This window comes from Pseudopodoces humilis, chromosome 9, assembly GCF_049639895.1.
Source record: "Pseudopodoces humilis isolate 2021_Gansu_Grassland_sample_001 chromosome 9, ASM4963989v1, whole genome shotgun sequence".
Taxonomy (NCBI): Eukaryota; Metazoa; Chordata; class Aves; order Passeriformes; family Paridae; genus Pseudopodoces; species Pseudopodoces humilis.
Window position 1 is genome coordinate 30,921,641 of NC_142208.1, and position 23,083 is coordinate 30,944,723.

General features: G+C 44.1%; 1 protein-coding gene across 2 annotated transcripts in view; it reads left to right on the forward strand.

Annotated features, from left to right (window-relative positions):
• The window catches only part of GRK5 (G protein-coupled receptor kinase 5), a 154,571-nt gene that overhangs the window by 91,442 nt on the left and 40,046 nt on the right, over window positions 1-23,083 (forward strand). Inside the window, exons 3-4 of one of the 2 annotated variants that reach the window (XM_014250362.2) lie at window positions 3,899-4,011; window positions 11,910-11,987. In XM_014250362.2, coding sequence (XP_014105837.1) covers window positions 3,899-4,011; window positions 11,910-11,987 — 191 coding nt within the window. Of the gene's footprint in view, window positions 1-3,898; window positions 4,012-11,909; window positions 11,988-23,083 lie in introns of those variants that run through there. The other variant, XM_014250363.2, reaches the window with a different exon arrangement.

Consider the following 23,083-nt stretch of genomic DNA (forward strand, 5'->3'; position numbering starts at 1 on the left):
TTACCTTGAGTTTTTTCATGTCATCAGTGGTATGTTTTGACTAGTATGAAATTTTGTTAATAGGACTATTTTTCTTAGGCATGAGCTCAGATATTTTTCAGAATCTTACCAGAATATCTGTTTGGGAACAAATTTGGACATAGGCTTTGAATGGTGATAGTGTGACGTGTGCAGGTGCAACTATTTTGGTATGTTCTTTGTGCTGGGTGCTCTTGAAATTAGTATTTCAATACATAAGCTATGAAGTAAGGGGGGGAAAATGAGTCAGTAGAATTATGAATAAACATAATTTATCTTTATTTATCTTATGAATGTTAATTATGGCATTTTATATAATACCTTTTCTATATTCATCTGTGTTGTTGCTCTGTTAGGAAGATGAAGAATTCACTTGCATGTGTGCGTTGTTTGGCAGTGATATTTTCTAAATACAGAGTTTGGCGTCAGTGAGAAGTGTCTGCTTTCCCAAGACTTTGACCCACCCAGCTTTTCACCCCTGTTTTGGGTGACTTTGCAGGTGTTAAACAGGATGGCGCTGAGGCAGGAGGGTCTGACTACCAAAGATATCACTCTCAGAGCTGTTTTAGTTACACTTCATCATCATAAGCATATGGTTTCACTTCCAAGTGTTTAACATTTCCATTTCCTCAGGAAATCATTCCTTCTCTTTTTTAAACTTTTGAAGCTGGATGGATATTTTTACTGGCAGGCGGAGCGAGAGCGACACAAGGCTCAGCCCCAGCCCAGGAGAGCCCTTGGCTGCGGTGCCCGCCCGCCTCCCCATCCCTTCCCTCCCGCAGCAGGTCCTGAGCAGCTCGGGGTGCTCCAGCACCCTTTTAAAACACTTCTTGCCATAATAAAACCATCCACCCCTTTTTCAGCTTTAGCTGTTTTTAGTTTTTTAGTGTTTTTCTTTCTTAGTCTGCTCTGGGCCCATGCATCCCAAGAATTAGTTGAGTGCAGATTCCTTTAGCTGACTTAGTGAGGCCAACAGCAAGATCAGGGCCTAAGAAAATAGTTTGTGTCACCTATGAGGAATGAGAACATTTTCATCGGGTATTTACTGTCTATGTTGGTATATCCAGCAGTTAAATGAGCATGACAGAGGAGTGGATGGCTCCAGGGAACTGCTCTGGGTGTTGTGTTTTCTGAGATTATTTTTGGCATTTCCTTTTTCCTCGTTATGAGTGGGTCACCCTTCTCACGTGTTGGCCAAGTTCTGTAGAGCAGGAGGAAATCCATGCTCATGTCTTCTTTATGCTGTGTTTATGTCACAGTGCTCAGCTGAGTGTTTTCTTTCCCTGCTGTGCCATGAAGTACACTTATGGATGTGCAATTTGCACACAAATTTAGCTGGTCTTACCGGCCCTTTTGGTATCTGTTACATTGGGTGTCACCGTGTCATAACAACATTGATAAACTTACTGCATTTTTAATAACAAACATTATTACTGTCCATCAAATGATGTTCTACAAGAGAAAATATGGGGCAAACCAGCTGATTATTGTGTTTGTTCCTTTCTGGTTTACTCTGTTATGAATCCAGACAGTCTCATTCTTGGAAATGGCATGGGGAAATTTGCTGTGGGTCTGGGCTTCCGGAGGATTGAGTTCTGCCACCAGGCAGGCCGTGTGCTACTGGTATTCAGGGTGCGTTTTATTCATTCCCTCACAAGAGTCAGTTAGTCAAGCTAGCAGAAAACAGCATCAGGCAGATGTAGTTAAACATTCACACCTCCCAGGAGAGCTCACCTGAGCCTCTGGCTTCATGCTGGCCTCTGGGATGTTGTGAGTATCTGTTTTGATCCTCTCTCCTGACTCCTTCACTTCCCTTAGTGCTGTAGGTGTCTGCACATCCCTTCAGCAGTTACTCACTAAAAACACCACTTGGTCAAGCAGCACAAGCTGGTACCACCCACAAGGACACCCAAAGGCTGCTCCTGTCCCAGAGATCCCACTGGTTTTCCCACCACTCATAACAGTGCCATGATGTTCCATGCTGAAGGCTCCAGCTCAGGCAAACAAACCAGTGCCAGGGGGTGGCTGCTGATAATTAGATTGACTGGAGGTCAGGCTTGGATTTACACAGCGATTTTGATCCAGTTTCACTTGCAAGAGAGCATCAAAACATTGCAGTCTTCTCGATAGATTGAGTGATATCCTGATCCAAAATGGAATGGCAATGCCATCAAAAAAAAGCCCATCTGCTTCAGAAGACCAGACCAGGGCAGGACCACACTGAATTAAAAGCATTTTAATGCATAAAATTTCAGCTATCCCCAACCCATGCCTCCAGTGACCACCCTGGAAGTGCCTCAGGAATCAGTTCCTGAAGTACAGCCAGGTGCAGCACTGGGCACTGTCCCTCCTTCCTCTTACAAGAGGCAGCCTTGGCTGCTCCTGCCCGCTGTCACCCAGCTACAGGACAGTAGTCCAACACCTCATACAGCATTTCTGTTCAGAACAAATGTACCCAGAGGGTGCTGAGGCCCTGGAATTGGTTGCCCAGAGAAGCTGTGGATGCCTCCAAGGCAGGATGGATTAGGATTGGAGCAACCTGGGATAGTGGAAGGTGTCTCTGCCCATGGCAGGGGATATGTAATTAGGTGATCCTTAGGATCCCTTCCAACCCAAACCATTCCATGATCATCTGACGATTCTGTGAAACCCTGGTTTTGCAGAACATGGTCCCCAGGACACAAGCTGAGATGAGCAGGGCCTTCAGCTGGGTGCCTCAGTGGCAAAGGGGATCTCCATCACAGACATGTCTGCATCCATGGAGTGGGAGGAGCTGCAGGACGTGGGGGGCCAAAGCAGAGGGGGAATCAAAGACATTGCAGGAGTAACTGCAGGCCCAAGAGAGAAGTAACCGAGGCACTGACAACTTGTGTGGGTTTCGTATGTCTGTTTGCAGTGCTGTGTTATGTGTTTAGAAGCTGGTTGTTTCCATAATAACAGCAAGTGCCATATGGCAGCGAGGAGGGTGGTGAGAAGAATGCCTAAGGAAACACAGTATGTTGTTTGACATGTGTGTACTTGTAGAGGAATAACGTGTCTCAAGCAAGTATTGCTGCTCCAAGCAGGCTGAGGGATTTGCTGCTCTCACCAGAAAAATATCCAAAGCCCTTGGCATTTGTGCTGGTGCCATGCCAGTTAATGATGCCTGCCCTTCATCTGTATTCTCCTGCTGATAGTCCTTGTGATGGGCAAAGGACCTTTTGCTTCACTGTGAGTGATGGTTGTGGATGCACCAGCACAGGGAAATGGCATTTAAACATGGCTTCTAAGGGGAAATACAGTTTTGTAAGGAGTGCTGTGTGAAACTGAAATGAGCCAGATGCCATATGCTCTATCCATTCCTTAATGCTCAGCAATTAAATAGCAGAATTTTTGAAACCTTTGAAAATGCATAGTTTACTATAATTGTTTAATAGAAGGTAGGCTAAGCATTTCCAGAGATACGGGGCACTTTAGTGCGTATCTAGGAAGCATCCAGGAAGGACTCCACAAATTCCAGCTTTTTCCACCCTTTAATGTATGACTCATATTTCAAAGACTTGTAATTTGCTCCCCACATTCCCACCAATACCACCAGTCTGAGCTTTGCATACATTTCCACCACAGAAAAATATGAAATTATTTTTCATAATAGGTGAATGGCTTATGCTTGACCTTTACCAACATCAACCCTATAAAATCCAGCCTCTCTTAATTGAGACTTAAAGCCATTAATTATATTTGTATTTGGATACCGGAAACGTGGTGGCAGGGAGAAGGAGGTTGTTTAGGTTTGGGGTTGTAGTTCTGCACTCACTTGCGATGCTTTAACTCATGAGCAACCTGAAAGGCAGAGCTCTTCTCATTTTCATGCTTCTGTTCTTCTCTTTATTGCCTCTAGAGAGAGATTATTGCAGCATATGTGAAAAGCAGCCCATCGGAAGGCTTCTCTTTCGGCAGTTCTGTGAAACTCAGCCCGAGCTCGAGTGCTGCATTAGGTTCCTTGACTCGGTGGTAAGTCAATTCTTGTGGTATTTTGGGGTGCTTTGCAATGTTTCCCTGACAGAGGAGACTCCTGTGACCCCAGGAAATTGCTGTTTTGTGGGATTTTGTGTCTGAAGTGTGTCTGAAGTGGACAGGGGCTGGTGCCAGCCTTGGGGGACATGAGCCACCAGAGGAGGGTAAGGACAGTCGCCCCCAGAGTGCTGCTGTGTGATCCCTTCATGTCAACACCTGAGCAGATGGGGTGCTCTGGGTAATGTCTGCTGATGGGGGTGAAGCCTGCAGTGCTGGGAGGCACTGGGAGGAGAGAGAAGTTGAGAATGGACTGACAAGAGAGGATGGGCAGTCTAATAATCCTAATGTCTTTTACCAAGCCTTTTCATCCATAGAGTTCAGGGTGATTTACAAAGGACATCCTGATAATCAGCCTGTTTTTTCAAATAGGAGAACAGAGGTACAAGGTACAGGAATAACATGATTGAGGTCACTGAGACACAAATCTGCTCCATTTTCCACCCCAGTGAACCATCAGTTAACCCAGCCACTGAGCATCCCCCCAAGCCCTGGGGGACCTGACGCTCTTTCCCAGTCTGGCATCACTTGGCCATGTGTCCTGCCAGCTGCTCACAGTGAAAAAGTCTCTCAGTGACTTCTTTTGCTGGGAATCTGTGGAAGGGGAGGGTGTTGATCAGCCAAAAGGTGAAATGGTACCAAAGAGAAAGATGTGAACTTGTCAATTGTGAGTGCCCACAAGGTCTCGCTCCCTGGCTAACACTGGCAGCCAGAAGCAAAACAATTCATACCAACAGGAATAAAATTGTTTTGTTTGCACCATGGTGAGGCTACTCTGAAGTATAGGGAAATGTGAGGATTACACTGAAGCTGTGAAAGTAACAGTCTGGAGAGGACATGTATCTTAAGGTTGCAGTAACAACAGCAAATCTACAGCATCACAAAAAGTGTTGGATAAAGTCATATCTGTATCCATTTTTAGCTGGTCATGACTTCCACCTGTTATTCCTAGCACTGCTTGGGATTTTCTGTGGTCAAAGGTGTAGCCATCATGGTGCATGAGACATCTGACAAGCACTCTGTGCAGCTGTGCTCGAGGCCAGCAGGCAGCAGGACATTTGGGTACCCTGGATGTGTTTTGCCAGCATTGTCCAGTGAGGTGTCTGCCCCTGATGAAACCCCACACACCCGTCTGGGAGGGAGGCACCCCTGCAGAAATGCCACTCAGGGCATGCCACTGACAGCAGGAACAACATCTGGGCACGGGGAAACATCTGTCCCCCCCAGGGCACCGTGTGACAGCCCTGCTGCAGCGCTGCCCAGCCTGCCCCCGGCTCTGGGAATTGAGGGCACTGTGTCATTTCATCCTCCCAAGCCCTGTGCAGCCGTGACAGGCACTGAGGCTCCGTGTCCTCCCCTCAGCCCTGCAGCACACACCACACTGCTCCTGCAAAAGCTCGTGGTGGCACTGGCTTTGTTTTAAAGCTCTGTCTCTGAGCAATCCCGAAGGGATGTTCCCAAATCCTTTTGCAAAGGTGTGCTTTGCACCCACCCCAAGCTGCTTTTGCAGACTGGAGCTGCCCTGTGGACCCTGACTGGGCCAGTGCTCTGTTCCCAGTCAGGCTCAGACTGGCACTATGAGGATTTGATAGCAAAATGCCTGTCTGGGTGGAGGTCTGAATCCTTATTTTTCTCCTTTTTAACACTAACTAGCAGTCTCCTTTGTTTATTGATTTCAAATTCTGCGTAAGCTTGCTCCCAGCCCATGAAAATCCCTGTATTAGGCAATATTAAGGTCAAGCAACAGAGTCCTTTGCCATTAAATTGGATGATTGCTACTGAAATTTGCCCAGCGGGGTCACACTGTGTTTAGTGAGTAGTGGGATTCAAGCCAAGCCCTATGTTAGGCTAAAGAAAAGCCCTATAATGCAACCAGGAGTCTGACTTTACAGCCCTAATCTGAGACCACCAAGAATCTGAAACCTTTTCAAGACCACCTGCTGTAAGAAGCAGGAAAAGCCAGGAGTTTTCATTTTCTTTTGTCTTGGATATTTTTCTAACACTAAATGCAAAAATTAGCTTTTGTGTAATGTTAAATAAAGGGAAAAGATAAAAGGGGATAGTACTTAACTGTTCATGAGGGGCTCACTGAGCTTTTTGCACATTGAAAGGGAGGACCACCTCTCTTTTTCAGAGCCCATCTAAGTGACTTTACCTGGTGACACAGTAAGTCCCTGGCAGAAGCCAGTACTTGATGCCTCCCAATATTTTATAATTTTTCAACTCATGCACTCAACTGTCTGCAAGGAAAGAAGTGTCTGGGGCTTCTGGGAGAAACCAGAAGCTGAGTCAGACATTCAAAAACCTACCAACATCCTTATGAGAGACTAAGCTCTCTCTCACACCTTTGCTTCCAAAGGCTGGTAGAATCATCCAGACCTTGCAGACCAGAATATGTAAAGACACAAAAAAAAAAATCCTCTCTTGACTGGACATTTCTGTCAGCTGTTATGTGAAATATCTAATATCTGATGTAGTCTCCTACAAATGTAATTATGGCAGCATTTGGGGATTTTTGTCTGTTAAACAGTTGTTAAGCTGCTTTCTGAAGGAAAAGGATTTGTATCACAAAATTCTGCATGCATGTAGGTGTGTAGCTGTCAGTTCCCTCTGAAACCTCTGCATACCTTGGCCAATTTCAACCAGTAATTGAGATGAAAGTGCTCAGAGGCATAAAGTCTCTACGTGTTTTCTGAGAGCAGTGTTTGGGTAATTAGTCACAGTGGATTGTAGCCCAGACTAACACGAGATGTGGTTTGTGAGCAGTAGCCCCAGCATTAGGTGGTAACAGTGAGAAGAACAAAGAGATGCAGAGCTCTGCAGCACAGCCCTGGTGGAGCTGTGGGTGTTTGGTTCCCACTGCTGCTGTGGGAACAGTGAGTGCCTGTCAGTGTCTGTCTGTCTGTCTGTCTGGGAAATGGAGCAACAGCAGCCCCTTCTCCCAGCTGGCACGAAGGGCTGCAAGGACAGACAGACATCTCTTATTGCAGATATTGTGCAAACAAGCTCATGGCAGAGGGGCTGAGATAAAACATCCACCGCGAGCCCACGTGGCTCTGAAGGCATCGCGTGCTTATCTGGGTGCATGGAACCACAGAGACCTGCCCTGAATGGCTCACCAAACCCTGAGCTAGCCATTCAGATGCTGCAACTGTGTGAACATAAACTATTAGCATTAGATGGAGATGGTTTATGATTAAATTGGCCCCTCTAGAAGCCCTTGCCCAAGGAATCACGCACAGCCCCGAAGCATGCTTTGCTCTGCTTACAAATGTTTTAGCAACGTGATTCAACTTTGGAGCTGTTGAAAGAGAGCAATTAAAATAAAGTGTGGGGGGAAATGTTTCCTGTGCTAAAAGGCAGATCAGTGAGCAGGCAAGGCGCTAGCAAGATGTGTTTCCTTCTCCACAGCCAGTGCCTCCAGCACAAGAAGGTGGCAGTTCAGTTCAGCAGGGACCTCTTGCTCCTGTCCCCTCCTCATCAGCACATTCCCAGGCTGCCAGCTCCTGACATTTCCTTCTCCTCTCTTAGGATTTTTATGTGTCACTAAAGTGAAGGCTTTAGCTCCTGGATTCCCTTTCCTGCTTCATCTACTCACATTCATAATGATTTTTTTCCAAGGGAGGGCTTTTAACAATTTAATGTGGACTAGATTTAGGTTGACTGGAGGAGAATGGGGACAATTTTGGTCATTATTTTTTCTCTAATGTGAACAAGGTTACTTTTTTTGCACTGAAGCCACACAAAAATACATCCTCTGGAGGAAAATAGCCCTGCTGCCTCTCCAGGTTGTTTTTGCTTGTGCTATCTGGGCTCAAGGAGCAGGGTGAGAGGCACAACCTCCTCAGGTGGACTTTTCAGCTGAATGCTTCACTAGACATTGCACTTATCTGGGGTGAAAGGATGAGTGAGCATCCATTTAATGCCATTTGTAAAAACCCTGTCTTGCTGTTAGGGAGATTTCGTTTGGTTAAGTCCCTTTTGTGGTATATAAACCATCTGTGTATGTCTGTCTTAAAGCTGTTCAAGGCTTTTCCCATCAGAAATGCCAGTTTGTTGGTATCAACAAACTCATTAACTCAAAACTGTGTTTTCAAACCGTTGAAAGGGCTCTTTTTGCCCTGCCTTTAAATATGAAAAATATGGTTTCAAGTTCACTTTTCATTTAGAAATGTGAGTTATTATAAATCCCAGCTGTTTGGGGTTTGCCTTCCAATTTTCAGTCACAGATTTTAAATCTCCAGTGGAGGCAAGAGCTAGGACAGGCAATGAGGACAGAGCAATGACAGGGCAGAGCCTGGAGTCTGAGAAAAGGACTAAGCAAGGACAGGCAATGAGGACAGAGCAATGACAGGGCAGAGCCTGGAGTCTGAGAAAAGGACTAAGCAGGGAGATATTCTCAGATGACAGAGGAGGGAGCTGAGAAAGTAGAGGTGAAAAATTGTCACTGAAATGTCAGTAATCTCTGGCAGAAGCTCAAAAGGTGATTCCACTGTTCCTGATTTTCACCAAGAAGCCAGAACTACTCTGGTGGGAGTGTCTGTTCCCATCTCCATCTCTTGGGTACAAGGGGTGATGATTCCCTTGGCCATGCCTTGCTGCCACAGGCCCTGCTGTGGGAGAGCAGTCTCCCAGACCTGCAGAGAGATCTCTTGGGATATGTTTTTCCATTTTCACATATTTTTAGCCATGCAGTTTCAGGAGCTCAAATAATATTAAGGTGAAAATCAATTACTACATAAATTGATGTGTCAGAATCAGTGTGAGCCCCTGTGGGGTCCCTGTGTCATTGCCCTAGTAGCTCTCCATCCATCACAGGCAGCCTCCAGCCTTGAAACCTGAGCTGTTCTTGAGCCCCTGGCCCCATCCCACAGCCAGTCACAGGCTAGATGTTGCTCCCTTTCCCAGCTGAAGAGCATTTTTCCATCTGATCTCTCTCAGCCCATCCTGAGGGCAGCTCCTCCAAAGGGAAGGCACTTTGCACTCCCATTCCTCCATCCAGCCAGGGCTGCTTCTATTAAAGAAGGAGCCACCAGTGTAATTACAGCTCCAAATCAGCAGCCAGAAGAAAAGTTAGCAGCAGACAGTGGCCAGCCCACATCCTCTCGCCATTTGGGCTGAAGGATCTGTGCCTGCCCACAGAAAGAGCCTTCCCTGCAGCTTGTCCCATGGAATCAGGGTGATCATAAATCCTCCCCTCATTTATGGGCTGTGAATAGGGCCCTGTCTGACCTAACTAGGGCATGGAGAAGCTATTAGACTTCAGAGCAGGAGCCTTGAAACACATGCCTGGATTCATCAAAGGAATAATGGAAAATATTTTTTTCCACGCGGATTTTAAGTAATGATGTAATTTCTAGCAATCAGGGATTTGCAAAGTGTAGCCATGCTTTTGAGTATTGGGAAAGAAGGGGAGGTATCTTGTGATTCAAGCACAAGACCAGGATTGAGGACCTTGGTGGCTTCCCAGGCAGGTGGCAGAGAGAACATGGGGACATCCCTGTAGTAACAGGTGATGGCTGAAAATGTACCAGGGTCTGTTGCTGAATAGCTCAGAAATGGCACTGAAGGGAGAAATAATGATGAACTTAGGAACAAAATGGAACAGGCTTCTAGTGCAGACCTACAGTGAAATTAACTCTGTGCACAGTTGGAGCTTATGGTTCCTTCTCACATCCTCACTTGTCTGTCACTTCCCACCTTTGCCACCACCGTGTCACATTTCCTGGGAATGTCAAATGCAAGTATAATTCAACTTTCCTTTTATTCTTTGCTATCTATCTTGAGGCAGAACGAGATACTCTGTGTATGTATAGGTGTGCATTTAGCTCTGCAGACGTTGGATCCCATCAGGAATCACATTTCAAGACATCCAGTTCTTGCTGAGTTTCTGTCTTCTGGTCTTTCCTGATTTGTTTCCTGTTGTACAGTTCAGATGGGATGTAACTGTTACAGCTTATATGTGGCCAAAGGGACATCCAATTTTTCGACAGCTCCCTGGTACACTTCAAATGGGAGATTATGACTTATAATCAGGTTTTATTTGCTAGGGAGACAATATACTATCAGAGTTGGAAAGCAAATGAAGGAGAGAGAAATCATGGAGAAAAATGTTGCTAAGATGCTCTAAGCATTTCAGAGTTCTGTACTTTAAGAGCTGAAATGACCCATACTCAGATACCATCTAAAAGCATAGAAAATTAGATAAAAGATTTTTTTAAACCATTGTATTAAGTTTTATGAGAACATAATCAGTTTAATCCCCAAAACTGTCACTCAAAAAGTACTGTACTGGTTGATTTCAGTTTTTGGTTGTTTTTTCATCATTTTTATTTGTGGCCATAATCATTTCCCAGACCAAATCAGATCATAATTCCAGATTGTTCAATCAACCTGCTATGCCTGTGTGTAAATATTCAGCTCCAGACTTGAGCTGCAATAGCTAAATGAGCACTGGCCAGATAGAAGGGGAATAGCATTATTACTACATTGTGGTTTCCATGTCATTCCTAGGTTTGCTTAGCTGGGGTATCCATTACAGCCAGCCTGCAGATTTATTGCATCCAGCCCAGAGCAGTACATACATCTTCCAGTGGGCAATAGTTCTGAAATTTGTTCTTCCAAGTGTTTGCCAGTTCAGTCTGATTTACCTTATTTTTTTTTTTTTTTTGAGCTTCCTCCTCATTTATCATTGCAGACAGCTTGTATTGGACCAGGTTATTTAATTGGTTTGGCAGGATTTTCTGGGATCCTTTTTTTAATACAGTCATGAAAGCTGTTAGGCTGCCGTCTTCTTTTTTTATTTTTTTTTTTTTATACTTCTGGAAAATATTTTGATCCGAAGGCTAAAGCTTCATATTCCAGGCAGTGCCAAGCAGGAATGTCTCTAAGAACTTCTAACAACCTCATTTAGCCACTGGGGTCCCCTGCAGCATGTGTTTCCTTCGAATGCCTGCCACGGATGTGGAACTTTAGCTGAAGTGATTAATATCTTCATGGCACACATGTAGTGCTTCCTTTGTTTCTAATGTAAACAAAGCTCATCAAAAGTCACTAATGTGTCATACCTAGAGCAGCCAGAATTTTGAAATGTAGGTAGACTTTGTGTGTGAGGATGGGGTTCTCTCTTTTTTAATGCAGTAGGGAAGCCAAAGAGAATTTTGCTTATGGTGTATGTTCCTCTAAATGATCTCTCTTGTTTCCCCGTGGTCCTAAGAAATCAGCCTTCTGAAGGGGCTGAGCCAAGGATCACTAACAGTGATGTCCCTCTGCTTTGCACAGCTATTGTTAGACCAAGGTCAAGGCATAAATACATAGAAAAGACACATTAAACTAAATTACAATATACTGAAGAATATATATATATATATATATATATATATATATATATATATATATATATATATATATATTCACCAGGCACTTGAAATACAACTGTGGCAAGGGTAAATAAACATTCACTTTCTCTACTCAGAGAAATAATTTTACCTCCTGTGTCCACTGTCATTTTGAGCAAAACCAAATGAAGTTGATGTCTCTTGTCACTGAATGCTTTCTGAAAGCCAGCTTTGCAAGGTTATAAAATAGAAATTAATTAAATTGTATTGGTGGTAATTAAGAGACAAAGCCCCAGAAGATGCACCACTAGAGTCTGGTCAAAATATAGTGGAAGGTTTTTAATAAGATTGTGTGTACAGGTTTCAGTTCCACCTGAAAATGATATTTGTCCTTCAGATTTTTCATACAGAGTGTTCTGTTAAGGCCACATCCAAAATGAAGTTATAATGGTGAAATATGAGTGCAAATATTGACTTTTATTTTTTATATGTCTGTTCCAGGCAGAATATGAAATTGCTCCAGATGAAAAGCTGGGAGAGAAAGGAAAGGAAATCATGATGAAATACCTCACCCCAGAGGTAAGGGGCAGCCAAAGTGGCATTACTGAAGGAATGCTGCAAGGCACACCTTTACTAAACAAGGTTGTTACAGGCTCTGTAAGCCAGACTCCTAAAATTTATGGTGGCAATCTCCAGTGAATAAACCTGCAAGTCTTATACAAACAGTCAGAGAGAAAAAAAAATCATAATGCAACCCAGAAATTGACTTCTAAGGATGAACTTGACTTACCAGGGGCTTAATTCATCCATGGATGAGCAAAGGGCTTCTCTGGTCTCTTCTCAGTGTACAAAGCTCTGCATTGGGGGTGTAATACAAGAGACCTCAGCTGTTACTAACAGATGCCCCAATTATTTCCTATCCAGCTCAGAAGTGGTGGTGACATTTCATACTCTGTTGTGTAGAAAGCACAGGCAAAAATGGTCTTTCCTTACAGACACTGTATTTTGGTACAGAAATTCCCACTCTTCCCCCAGCACCATTTTCCCCAGGGTGGGCAGGGACACTCAGGACTGGCAGGGGACAGTGGGGCTGGGGGCTCAGGGGTGCTGTCCCCCATCCTTGTGTCCACCACGGCAGGTTCTGAGTGAAGGAGAGGAGCTCCTGGGAGCAGCCGTGTCCACAGGGTGGCACTCCAAACAGAGGCACGGATGTGCTGCTGGAATTTGGGACAGGCTGCTCTGGGACTAACCCTTTTGGAGGGGTTACAATCATTTCCTGGCCACATTTCACCTTTGCTATACAAGTCACTGCCAGTAAGCAGTAAACATCTAGCTTCAAACACAAGAGCAATCCTAAGATTTTTCCTAAGTTGCTTTCGTAAGAGTAATCAAAGACGTACAATTGCTGCTTCAACCTTTTTACAAAAGGAATACATTTGACCTTCAGGAGAGTTAATCACATTTTTGGCAGATGTCTTTCTAGAGGGTTTAAATGGTACAATATGTTTTGGAGGTGCAGGGGCAGAGCAGACCACTCTTTTTCCACTCAGTCATTTTCCTACAATAAACTTTGATGCATACTTTCAGTTATCTCAGGCTGCATTTTGGGATCTGGTTTCATTTACTGAGCCTGGCTAGTTTTATGTGCAGCCATTGAGTACTGCCAGTATGAGTTCCTGCTGCCCATTCATTAGGGGCATGAAGTTCCACTGCTTTTTAAATCCACCAAAATGACCTTTTGTCTTAAAATTCCTGTCAACAGAGGAACGAGCAACAAACTCTGAGGGAAAATATTTCCCACTGCTCCAGCTCCCATCTGGAAAGGGAGATAGGCATTTTGCTGATAGCAGAGCTAGTAAAGTGAGGGGAGGATAGCATTTCTTGACTTCAGCCAGTCTTGCTGCAGGTTTCCTGAAGCCCTTCACTGCTGTCCATTGGCTCTCCTGCCATCCACGGTGCAGCCAGAAGCACATGGAATAATTTAGTGGATGTGAAGTGAAGACCAAGCTGAAAATTGCTGCTTCTTCATCAACAAAGAGCGGTGGTGTTACAGGAAGGAAAAATACTGGGACTCCAGAGCTGGAGTTTCCATTCTCTGCCATGCCCTGTACTTCTTATTTGACCTGTGTACCTGGTTTCTCAGTATGTAAAATTGGCACAGCATATTTACAGTCTGTCCTGAGACTTTTCTGGTATTTGCAAGTTACCTTAACAACTCTGAGCAGAAGGAAACTGGATGACCTCCAGCGGTCCCTTCCAACATCACCCATTTTGTGATCCTGTGAAACCCAGGGCTGCTCTCCTTCACTTGTAATCTAAAACTGCCCCCCTGCTGGTGGTGCTTTAATGTCTGCATTGGTCTTGCTGCACTTTTTTTCCTTAATGAGAAACTTCTGCTTCTTCCCAGAGAGATGTGGAAACCCTGCATAGCAGAAAATACTTCCTAGAGGCAAGGTTGACTGTGCTGTAACAATGGGTTCAATACTAGACTTTCTAATAGGTGTCCCATACAACAAATACTTAATAAACTAGAGCAAGGCCTGAATTGATTTAATTTCATTTTAGATATCTAACTAAGATAGTTGGGATAGGAGTGCAGATGGCCTGCTTTCCTTTCTTGTCAGGAAAAAGAAGTATCTCCAAAGGACATGTTTGAAGCCATTAGGAGTCAATGATTCACAGGACTGATGTCTGCAGTCCAAACAGATGAATCTGGACCCAAATGTCCTAATGGAACATCCTGGCCAGCAAAGAAACCTTCTTTTCATTGGAATCAGCATTTCTCTATTTAATTATCAGTCCCTTGAAAGGTACAAATTGCTGCTGTTTCTGGAGTCTTCTGCTTTCAGTTGAAAACTTCTTTTAAGTAGGTGTGTGTCTGTGCTTCAAAGAACCTGATTGTCTTGATACAAAAATAGCGTGACATACAGCTTGACTGATAGAATAAAATTATAGGTTTAGTTCTTGGACAGATAATTCAGTCTTATAATGTGAGGAGTGTTTTTCCCAGAGTGCAGGATCAGAAGCACAGTGAAAACAAAAAGTAGACTTCTTGCTCTTTAATATTTATAAATGATTTTTAGCTCTTGCTTCAGTTTTTAAAGGGCATACATATTTAACATACAACATGTCAGTATATCACCATTCCAAAGGGCGTTCATTTGCATAGGGAACGTGCACTTTATTTGATAAAACATACACTTCTTGCGCAGCAGAAAGGAGGAGAAGGCACTTTCCCAGATGAGCAAGCATGCCAGCAGGACTCCCAGCCCCGTGTGACTCACAAAGTCACTGCCTGTGAGACATCCACCAGGATGGCAGAGCAAGGAGGTACCTCTGAAGTGATCACAGTTCAGGCTGTGCACAGCTTTGGCATCCTGAGCAGCCCCTGCCTGCTTCTTGGGGAATTGAAATCTTTGTCCTGGTGGACAAGGAGGTCAGCTTGTTCCTGAGCTACAGGCAACAGCAGTGATGAATCCTGACAAATCCTGGCCCCTGGAAGGGAGCATGGGTGGTTTAAGTGGAAGGAAACGTGGCTGGTTTAGGCCTCAAAGAAGAGGTACATAGGAACAACCTCCCTAAGGATGTGGTGGAGTCCTCACCACTGGAGGTTTTCAAGATGCTGTTGGGCACTAGATCATCTCATCTAGGCTCCCTTTCCCACAAAAGCTTGGACCAGATGATCTTCAAAGGTCCCTTCCATGCTGAGCTGTCCCAGGATTCTGTGCACTCAGGTCCTAGGAAGACAGTGATATTCCATCTCTCTTGCCTAAAGTTCACTGAAACAGCCGCATCCAACTGAACTCATTCAACTGGCCCATTCTGTACTCTCTGGTGGGAGGGAAATGTAAGGAGCAGATGTGATCTTCACACTAAAAGTGCCAAAATATGAGTGTTTTCAAGGCTTCTGTGGCAGCTTCACTTGAGGGGTAAGCAAGAGGGCAAAAACACACAGGGAAGGTGTCCTGTACCTGAGGGAAACATTCCCTGAATGAGCTGACTCTCACAATTCTCTGAAGAATTATTCCTTTGTGCACAGGAGGAGCACAATGCTTGTCACACCAGCCAGGTCAAGGTTTCTTGACTAGAATTTGCTTCTTTAAAAAAAGGCTTTAACAATTTCCATGAAAAAGTCACTCCAAGCTGCCTTCTTGACTTCATAAGCCCCTAGGGCAGAGGTCCAACCCACAGGAAGTCCGAAATTTCTGAGGTTGTGAAATATGATGGTAAAACTGCTAAAATGAATTGGTCACAAATATTTCTTCCCTGTTTTTTTCCTAATCTCAGCAGTTGAGTGGAAAAGGTTCAATTTTAGGTCCAGTTCCATCTGTAAATGGTTCCATTGAAGTGTTGAGTTAAACTGAACCCAACCTGGCTTCGTTACCTGACTGCTTCTTGTACTGGAAGAGCAAAGAGATATATTTACCTTTGTACTGCTTTTAAATTAGAGTTTTATGTCTCCATGCAGTATTTTTGCCTTCCTGCCTGACAGCTGCCATGCCTTACTCTACTAAATCACTATCCCACTATTTGCTTTTTCACTGTAAATCACCTTGAGAGACTTGGAGAGACGCTATATAAAACTAAATTGATTTGAAATGGCTCTTAAGACAGTCTCCATATGCCATTATAGTTTATATTTGGACTCAGCTGGGTACTAAAAATGTTACTGAACAGGATGTCTAATGTGTATTGTTATCCTCATTAAAATACTTCACAGAATATGAAGAACAGCAACAGCATTAATTTTCTTATCTGAATTCCTGTCCAGTACCCTTTCCTCCAGGAAATGCACAGAATAAAGGCCATGTTTGCACTTTCTTTGCTGCAAGAGGTTAGCTGGGCACAGCAATAACCTCCTTACTCCAGTCTCAGGCTATCAGTGGGGATTCTGGTAAACAAAATGATGCCTTTGTTTTTAAACAATTATAGGATAAGGAAGGAAGGGAGGGAAAAGTCCCTTGAAAGGGACTCCAGCTGATCAGCAGTGCCTGCTGGCCTTCCACTTGTCTACTGGCTAAAATGTGCCCTTCTCTCAAATTAGTTGTTTATGGAGAAGAAAACATCTCCATAAGATAGACGAGATGAAATTAAAATTACACATGAGGCCTTCTGGTGGGCCAGGCCATGCAGCTGAGTCGGGCTCCTGCTCACAGACCCCTCTCCCATCTCTGTGCACCATCAGAGTAGTTTCCTTTTGGCCATTGCTTTGATCCTGACAGCTAGGACCTTTGCCTTTCTCCTTGAGATTTCTTCCCCTCCTTCCTATTTTCACCCCCAAAATAAATGCAAACTTCAGCACTTGTGCTTCTGGGTGAGTCACCTTCACTGATCAGCGAAGCCCTTCCATCTCCCAGAAGGGAAGTTTCATCTATCACTTCTTAATGATTCTGCCTGAATCCTGCAGGTCACACCATACCAAGAATTGGATTCAAGTCTTGAGACCTCTTCCTCTGCCTGTTTATTTTTGCTAAGTGCCTCCTAAGGAGCGTGTTACAATTAGTTTTTGGGATGGCCAGAACAAAAGCTGAATGCCACTGCAAGGGAAGCAGTGGAAGGTAGAAACCTAAAGCTTCTGTAAAACAATCTGCAGAGTATAATGCGAGACAGAGGCTCTGTGTTTTGAAAGGTGAGCCTTCAGGGGCTGTTTTCTACATTGTTATCTTTCTCCTACAAATTCAGCTTATGTCACTTATATCCAGCAAGTCATCTCTGTCCCCCTGTAAGCTTATTATCCTACTGATAAAAGGCCAACAACGTATCTCCTTTCACTGGCTGCAGTGGATGGCCCCTTAAGGCTTGGTCCAAGAGTTTTCTCCACAGCTAGTTTTCAAATTTTTCTAAACCCTGTACATTTCATTAATGACCCAATTGTAAGTAAGCAATGAATGAAGTTCCTGTCTGTCCACAGTGTGTTACATGGACTCAGGATGGGCTAGAATTATTTACTTGCTCAAAGCATTATTCACTGCATCCTTCAGGCTCCTATTAGGAGACGTTTCAGGATGCTAAATGCTTAAGTAGAAATCCTGGCATCGCTTGAGCCAGGAGAATTTTGCCATTTAATTAATTACCCTGGGACTTTGCCCTTTGCCTCAATGGATTTCTCATCTCCCCTTTCTATTGACTTCACTACTCTACGAGCACCATTTTAGCTAGACATGATAGCATTACTTAGGCCTCTGCTTTGCAGCTCTCATAATCAATACATAATCCAGTCTCCAGAGAAATCAATGTATAATTCCTGTTGTTGTTGCAGAGACAGCACGATCAATATCTCTGCTGATCACTGTGTCTGAGTCCGGGAAAGTACCTTCTCAGTGGGCTTTCTAAAAAGCTCATCTTTCCAAAGTTCAGTTCTGGGAAAATATCTGAGCGGCAGAACGGCAAGTGTGTTACTCAAATTAATGCTTTCTAGTCAGAACTTATTTTAATGAACATTTGTCTGCCACTGAAGCTGGGCTGTAATGTAGTGTGGTAGGGAATCTGAAAAATCACAGTGTTGCCTTGATGAGGAGTCCCTTTGCTGTGGTCTCAGGCAAAAAGGCTTTTTTCTCACGGTTTGCTCAAGTCCTGTTTCCTCATCCTTTACCCACTGTTTATAATACAAATGTTAGTTAACTAAACACTTACTGAGGGCTTCTGTCTCTTGCAGTGGTGCCAAACTTGCAGGAGAGCCTTGGAAATAACATGGAGTGTGCCCTGCCCTGATGATGCTGCCCCAGAATAGGTCCTTGGGTGGTCCTGTGTCCTGTCCTTTAGACTCAGGAAGGGCTGCATTTGCAATGCCTTTGCTCAGACTGCTAGAAGGTCTGGGCTGGAGTCTTTAACTCCACTGGTTTTGTGCTCATCAGGGCTATTGAAGTTCTGCTTCTCCTTCCTGTTTTTCTGGAGAGTGCAATGCCTCATAACTGTTTGTCATTTTCAGTCAGGAGGAGCATTGGGATGCCTTGGTCATTGGGAAAAAGCCTTCTGGCTTCCCTGTGTTTGCTGGAATTACTCCGACTTGACCCTTTGGAAAATGGAAATTCATTTCCACTAATGGATGTCACCCTCACATGTAAACCTGGCTCACATCTGTCTGTGAGGCAGGGCAGGCCCCCAGCCTGCTCCAGCTCCTCTTGCAGAACAGCCAGCCCATCCAAAAGGACTCTGCAAACAAAGAGCAGAGCTGCTCAGGATTGTCTGGCAGCAGGAAAGCTGTATTTGCCTGCCCTCGCCTAATGAATATGCTAATTATCATTTCCTCCTCCCTGTTTCAGGGGTCATCTTTTCCCTATCCCCTCTGCATGTCCCTCATGACTTACATTGGGTTTGTATGGATTATCCAGTGGCCAGGGAAGTTAATTCTAAAAGACTTTCAGGTCCATTCAGCTTTCCCAGAAACAGCCTCTTCTGCCTGAAAATTTTGCTCACATGGGAAAAAAGGAATCAGCCTTTTCCAGCTGTCTGGAACACTGACTTGCAAAACATCCAGAAATCTGCAGGAGATGGCTTTTGTGTGTTTGCACAGAATGACATTAAAATAGACCTCTGGTGAGTCCAGCCTCCTGCATTCCCAGCACTCAGCCTTGGAGGCATCTGGCTTGGAGAGATGAGATGACTCTTTCTGCCCACTGGCTACGGGGAGCCTGGGGAGACTCTGAGTGTCTCAGCTTTTAGATTATTAAAGTGTGATGAGGTGAATTCCATGCTAGGTGTAATGCAGAATACATTAAATTACCATGCATGGCATATCCACACAGGATTCTGTGCACAGTTTCCCAATAGTTCTGGAGTCCTTTGAAGATCTGACCTCCACAGCCCTTCCATTTCCCTGACTTGCTGCAACTTTGCTGGTTGGTTCAGTTTCAGATTTCTGAAACCAAAAGCATAATGGATCAATTAATGTCTCCCTGGCCTCAGGATTCCTCGTGCTAAACTCAGCAGCAGTAACAGGCAACCCTATGCTTGATCCCAGCAAAGAAGACAATGAAGAGGCACGTGGTGAGAATGGAAGTTAATCATACCTTATTTCTCACCTGATTCCCTTGCAATAGGAAATTAGGATTCTGGAAAAACATCTGGAGACTTCAGCATCAGAGTAGCCTCAAGAGAATAGGTCAGGAAAATTCAGATGAGATGCCTGAGGCTAACACCTTTGGCTGGGATGATGCAACCAGAAGAATCAGTAAGCTGGTAGAGTGTGCTATTTTAACTTGGAACTGGGAATCACAGGGTTTTAAATTTCACAGGGAAAAAAAAATCTTTGAAATATTACTAGGTAAGTGTAAAAAGTGAGATTTTTGAAAAAGTATTTTTTCTACAAATTGATTTAGAAATAATCAGCATATTTAAGTTGTGGATATGTGACACTTCAAGCTATTCATGTTTAATATTTTTTACCCAGTAATCCAACAACAATGAAAAAAATCATTTAGCCCGCTTGCCAAGCTTTAGCTTGTATGCTAATTTATTATTTTTTAACCAAGTCAGACTCTGACCTGAGTCAAAAATCAAGCATATAGCAAGTTTATTATCCTTGCACTGATGTTGTTTGCCCACCAAGCAGAAGTGAGGAAGAGTGGAATATGCCACTGCAAACAGCGTGTCATTCCCTACAATAAATGTCTTCCCTCTTAGCTCTTTGCAGATGGCTGCTACCATATGATAGCTAATGGATTGTGTGATCCAGGTGATAGGGGAATGCCCTGTTTCCAGCAGTGATTTTGTTTGCCTTCCTGGGTGTTTCCAGTCTTTCTGTGAGTGGGCCACTGGTTCCTGCCTGATTATTGTTTAATTTCTTTCCCAATTCTTTTCAAGACCTTCCCGGACTCTGTTTTGGATTTTCATTTTTCATTCAAATGTTTCCTCAGGATTTTGACCTGCTAATGGAAAAAGATGAAGGCAGGTTCTACAGAATCCCCCCTGCAAGTGATGGCAAAACAGCCCTGGAGTGGAGCTCAGTGTGGACCAGGCTTCACCCCGCAAGGGAAGGGTTACTGCTGTTTACAGCCTTGTGTCTCAGGAGTGAATTCAAGCAGGGATCTGCTTGTTTTCCTGCAAGAAAGCCATTCAGTAATGTTGAGGTTGTAAATGAGTGTTTATATGTTTAGGGGTTGTTGTTTTGTGTTTTATTTTTAATGGAACAAATGACATTTGATTTACCAGAGGAAGCCAAGCTATGACTATTGCAACATAAGGTTGCTTGGTAATCTTTAGGCCATCCATCAGTGCAGGAAGATGTTAAAAGGTAGGAGGGTCCTGATAAAAGGCTGAACACTGGATCTTTTCCGAACTTAATAAGCACATATGACAAGAGAAAAAAACTTCCTGAGAAGAGAAGCTTCCAGAATTGTCCTGTCATCTTTGCTGCTAGTAATAGTGGAAATACACTGTTCTCCTAAAAAGCTTTATCAAATATCTGCCTGCTTGTGGCAATGCTCTATAGCCAGGGCTCTGTTGGGTTGCTAACAAAAGTGGTTCTGTGACACTCCAAAGGATTGTGAGCAGCCTCACTGTGGGGTGGACAGAAAATCCTGGTTGATAAAAACCTTCTCTTCTCTGTTCCTTAAGCTGCCCTCCTCATCCTGCTTACAGCTTCAGGTTGTTTCATCTGTTCCCATCTTTTAATCTGGGTGCAAAGTGCAGAAAAAGCAGAAACAACAAGTAAAACAAAACTTTCCCTTCCCCTGCTTTAAATTCAAGTTTATTTAAACTTTCTGCCTTCTTTTTTAAGGCAGAAAAAGCGCAACAACAAGTAAAACAAAACTTTCCCTTCCCCTGCTTTAAATTCAAGTTTATTTAAAACAATTTCAGCTGCCTGGTTTATGAGCACCCCTCCACCAATAAATCCATTGTCTACAGAAAGGAGGAAAAATGTATTTCTTTGGTGAAGAAACCTCTATGAGCATGTTTCTAAAAAAATCACTTTAGAAGTATGGGTAGGGAAGGACTAGGGTTTGAAGATGCAGAAAAATATCCTGCCAAGCACTTCTTGTGAGGCCAAATTTCTCACTAATTGAAGTCAAAAGCATATCTTCTGTGCTGACCAGTTTAGATTCTTAAAATAAGCTGTTCCAAAAACCCTGTAGCTGGTTGGGATTGTGGTGAGTGTTTCTGTTTAATTGAAGAGTATAAAGTCTGCAGCTGATTCACTGGACTTGCAAAAGGAGATGATGAAGCAACTAAATTTTGTCTCATGGGACAATTTGTTATTTCAAAATTACTTTCTATGGGGCTTTGGGTGTTTAAGCTCTGGTCATCGATAGGAGCCAAGAAGAATTTTCCCTTTCTTGAGCTTAGCCAGTCTTTTCCTTTGTTGCTCCGAAACTCCTGTTGTGGTTATGCCCCCAGATTTCTCTGAATCAAGTAAGTCAGCATTCCAAGGAAACCACACTTTGGACTGGAAAGCTTTATGTAGGAAGCCTGTTGACTCACACCATTTGCATGGCATTGCTTGTTTGCCTCTATCGGGAGCAGAAATGCGGTTTCTGGAAAGGAGCAGCTACAAAATTGTCTACTGAGAAGAGGAAAAACAAGGTATAGTCAGATAGCAGGCCCTGTTGCTGGCTAACAGGAGAGCCAAAAAATAATTCATATACTTCCTATGCACTTGTCAGGAAGGAAACCTCAGAGGCTGCTGTTTCTCCAAGGAAGGGCAAGGTTCTAGACTGCAGCTTGGATCCCAGCACCAAAGGGGAAGGATGCTGGGAACACAGGCAGGAAATGTCCTTTTTCTGCTGCTGGGCTTGCTGAGGCACAAGAGGTACCCTGAGGAGTCCAGGGTGAGTACCTGAAGGTATTTCAGGTCCACCACAAGAACTGAGGTGGTAGTGTGGTCCTTTGTGTGGTTTCAGTACAGCCCCACCAGTCTAGAACATGCTCAGCTGCTTGCCAAGAGCTCTGTTGTCTCCAGTCATTGTATTTTCCTGTGTGTCAACATGTGTTTTGATAGTTTAGTAGCATATGAGGGAAAACAGATTTGTCATGACTCCAGATCACCTTGCAGCTACAAAACAAACCCCACAGCTGACAGGCATTGCTGATTTGCTTCACTCAGATGCAGCAAGTGATCCTGCCCTTCGTATTGGGATTAGGCTCAATATTTTCTCTGCCATTGACCCTCTCTGTAATTCTGGGTGAGTTATTTCATATCTGTGGTCCCTGCTCCCACTCCCAGGGCTGGTGAGATCGAACTTTGGAAGCTCTGGCTCCCATGACGTGTCTGTAGTGCCTGGCACTACTGGCCCCCGTTCTTAGGTGTCATGTCCACACACTGTTGTAATAGATAAATTGCTGCTAATAACACAGCTGCCTTCCATGCTCCCCATCTGCTTCACTGCCAGTTCCTACATCTGTCGTCTCAAAGCAAATATCCTGGAATTATGAAGCCTTTTGCTTTACTGGTTCGCCTCATACACTCCCAAATTACTGTGGCGGGGGGGGGGGGGGGGGGGAAGTAAAAAGCAAATGCAGAAGTTGATTAGTTAAAGCACTGCAGCTGCCCTGATGTAGAATTGGCTGTTTACTACACATACAGCTGAAACTGAGCAGATAAGATCAGACACAGGGAAAGGCAAAAGAATGTTCCAGCATTTCTGTGCGCAACACCAAAAGGCATCAGGAGACTGCGTGCGCTGTGACAGTGCTGGGATCCTTTCCCTCACCGGGAATGCCCAGCCTTGATTTCCCAA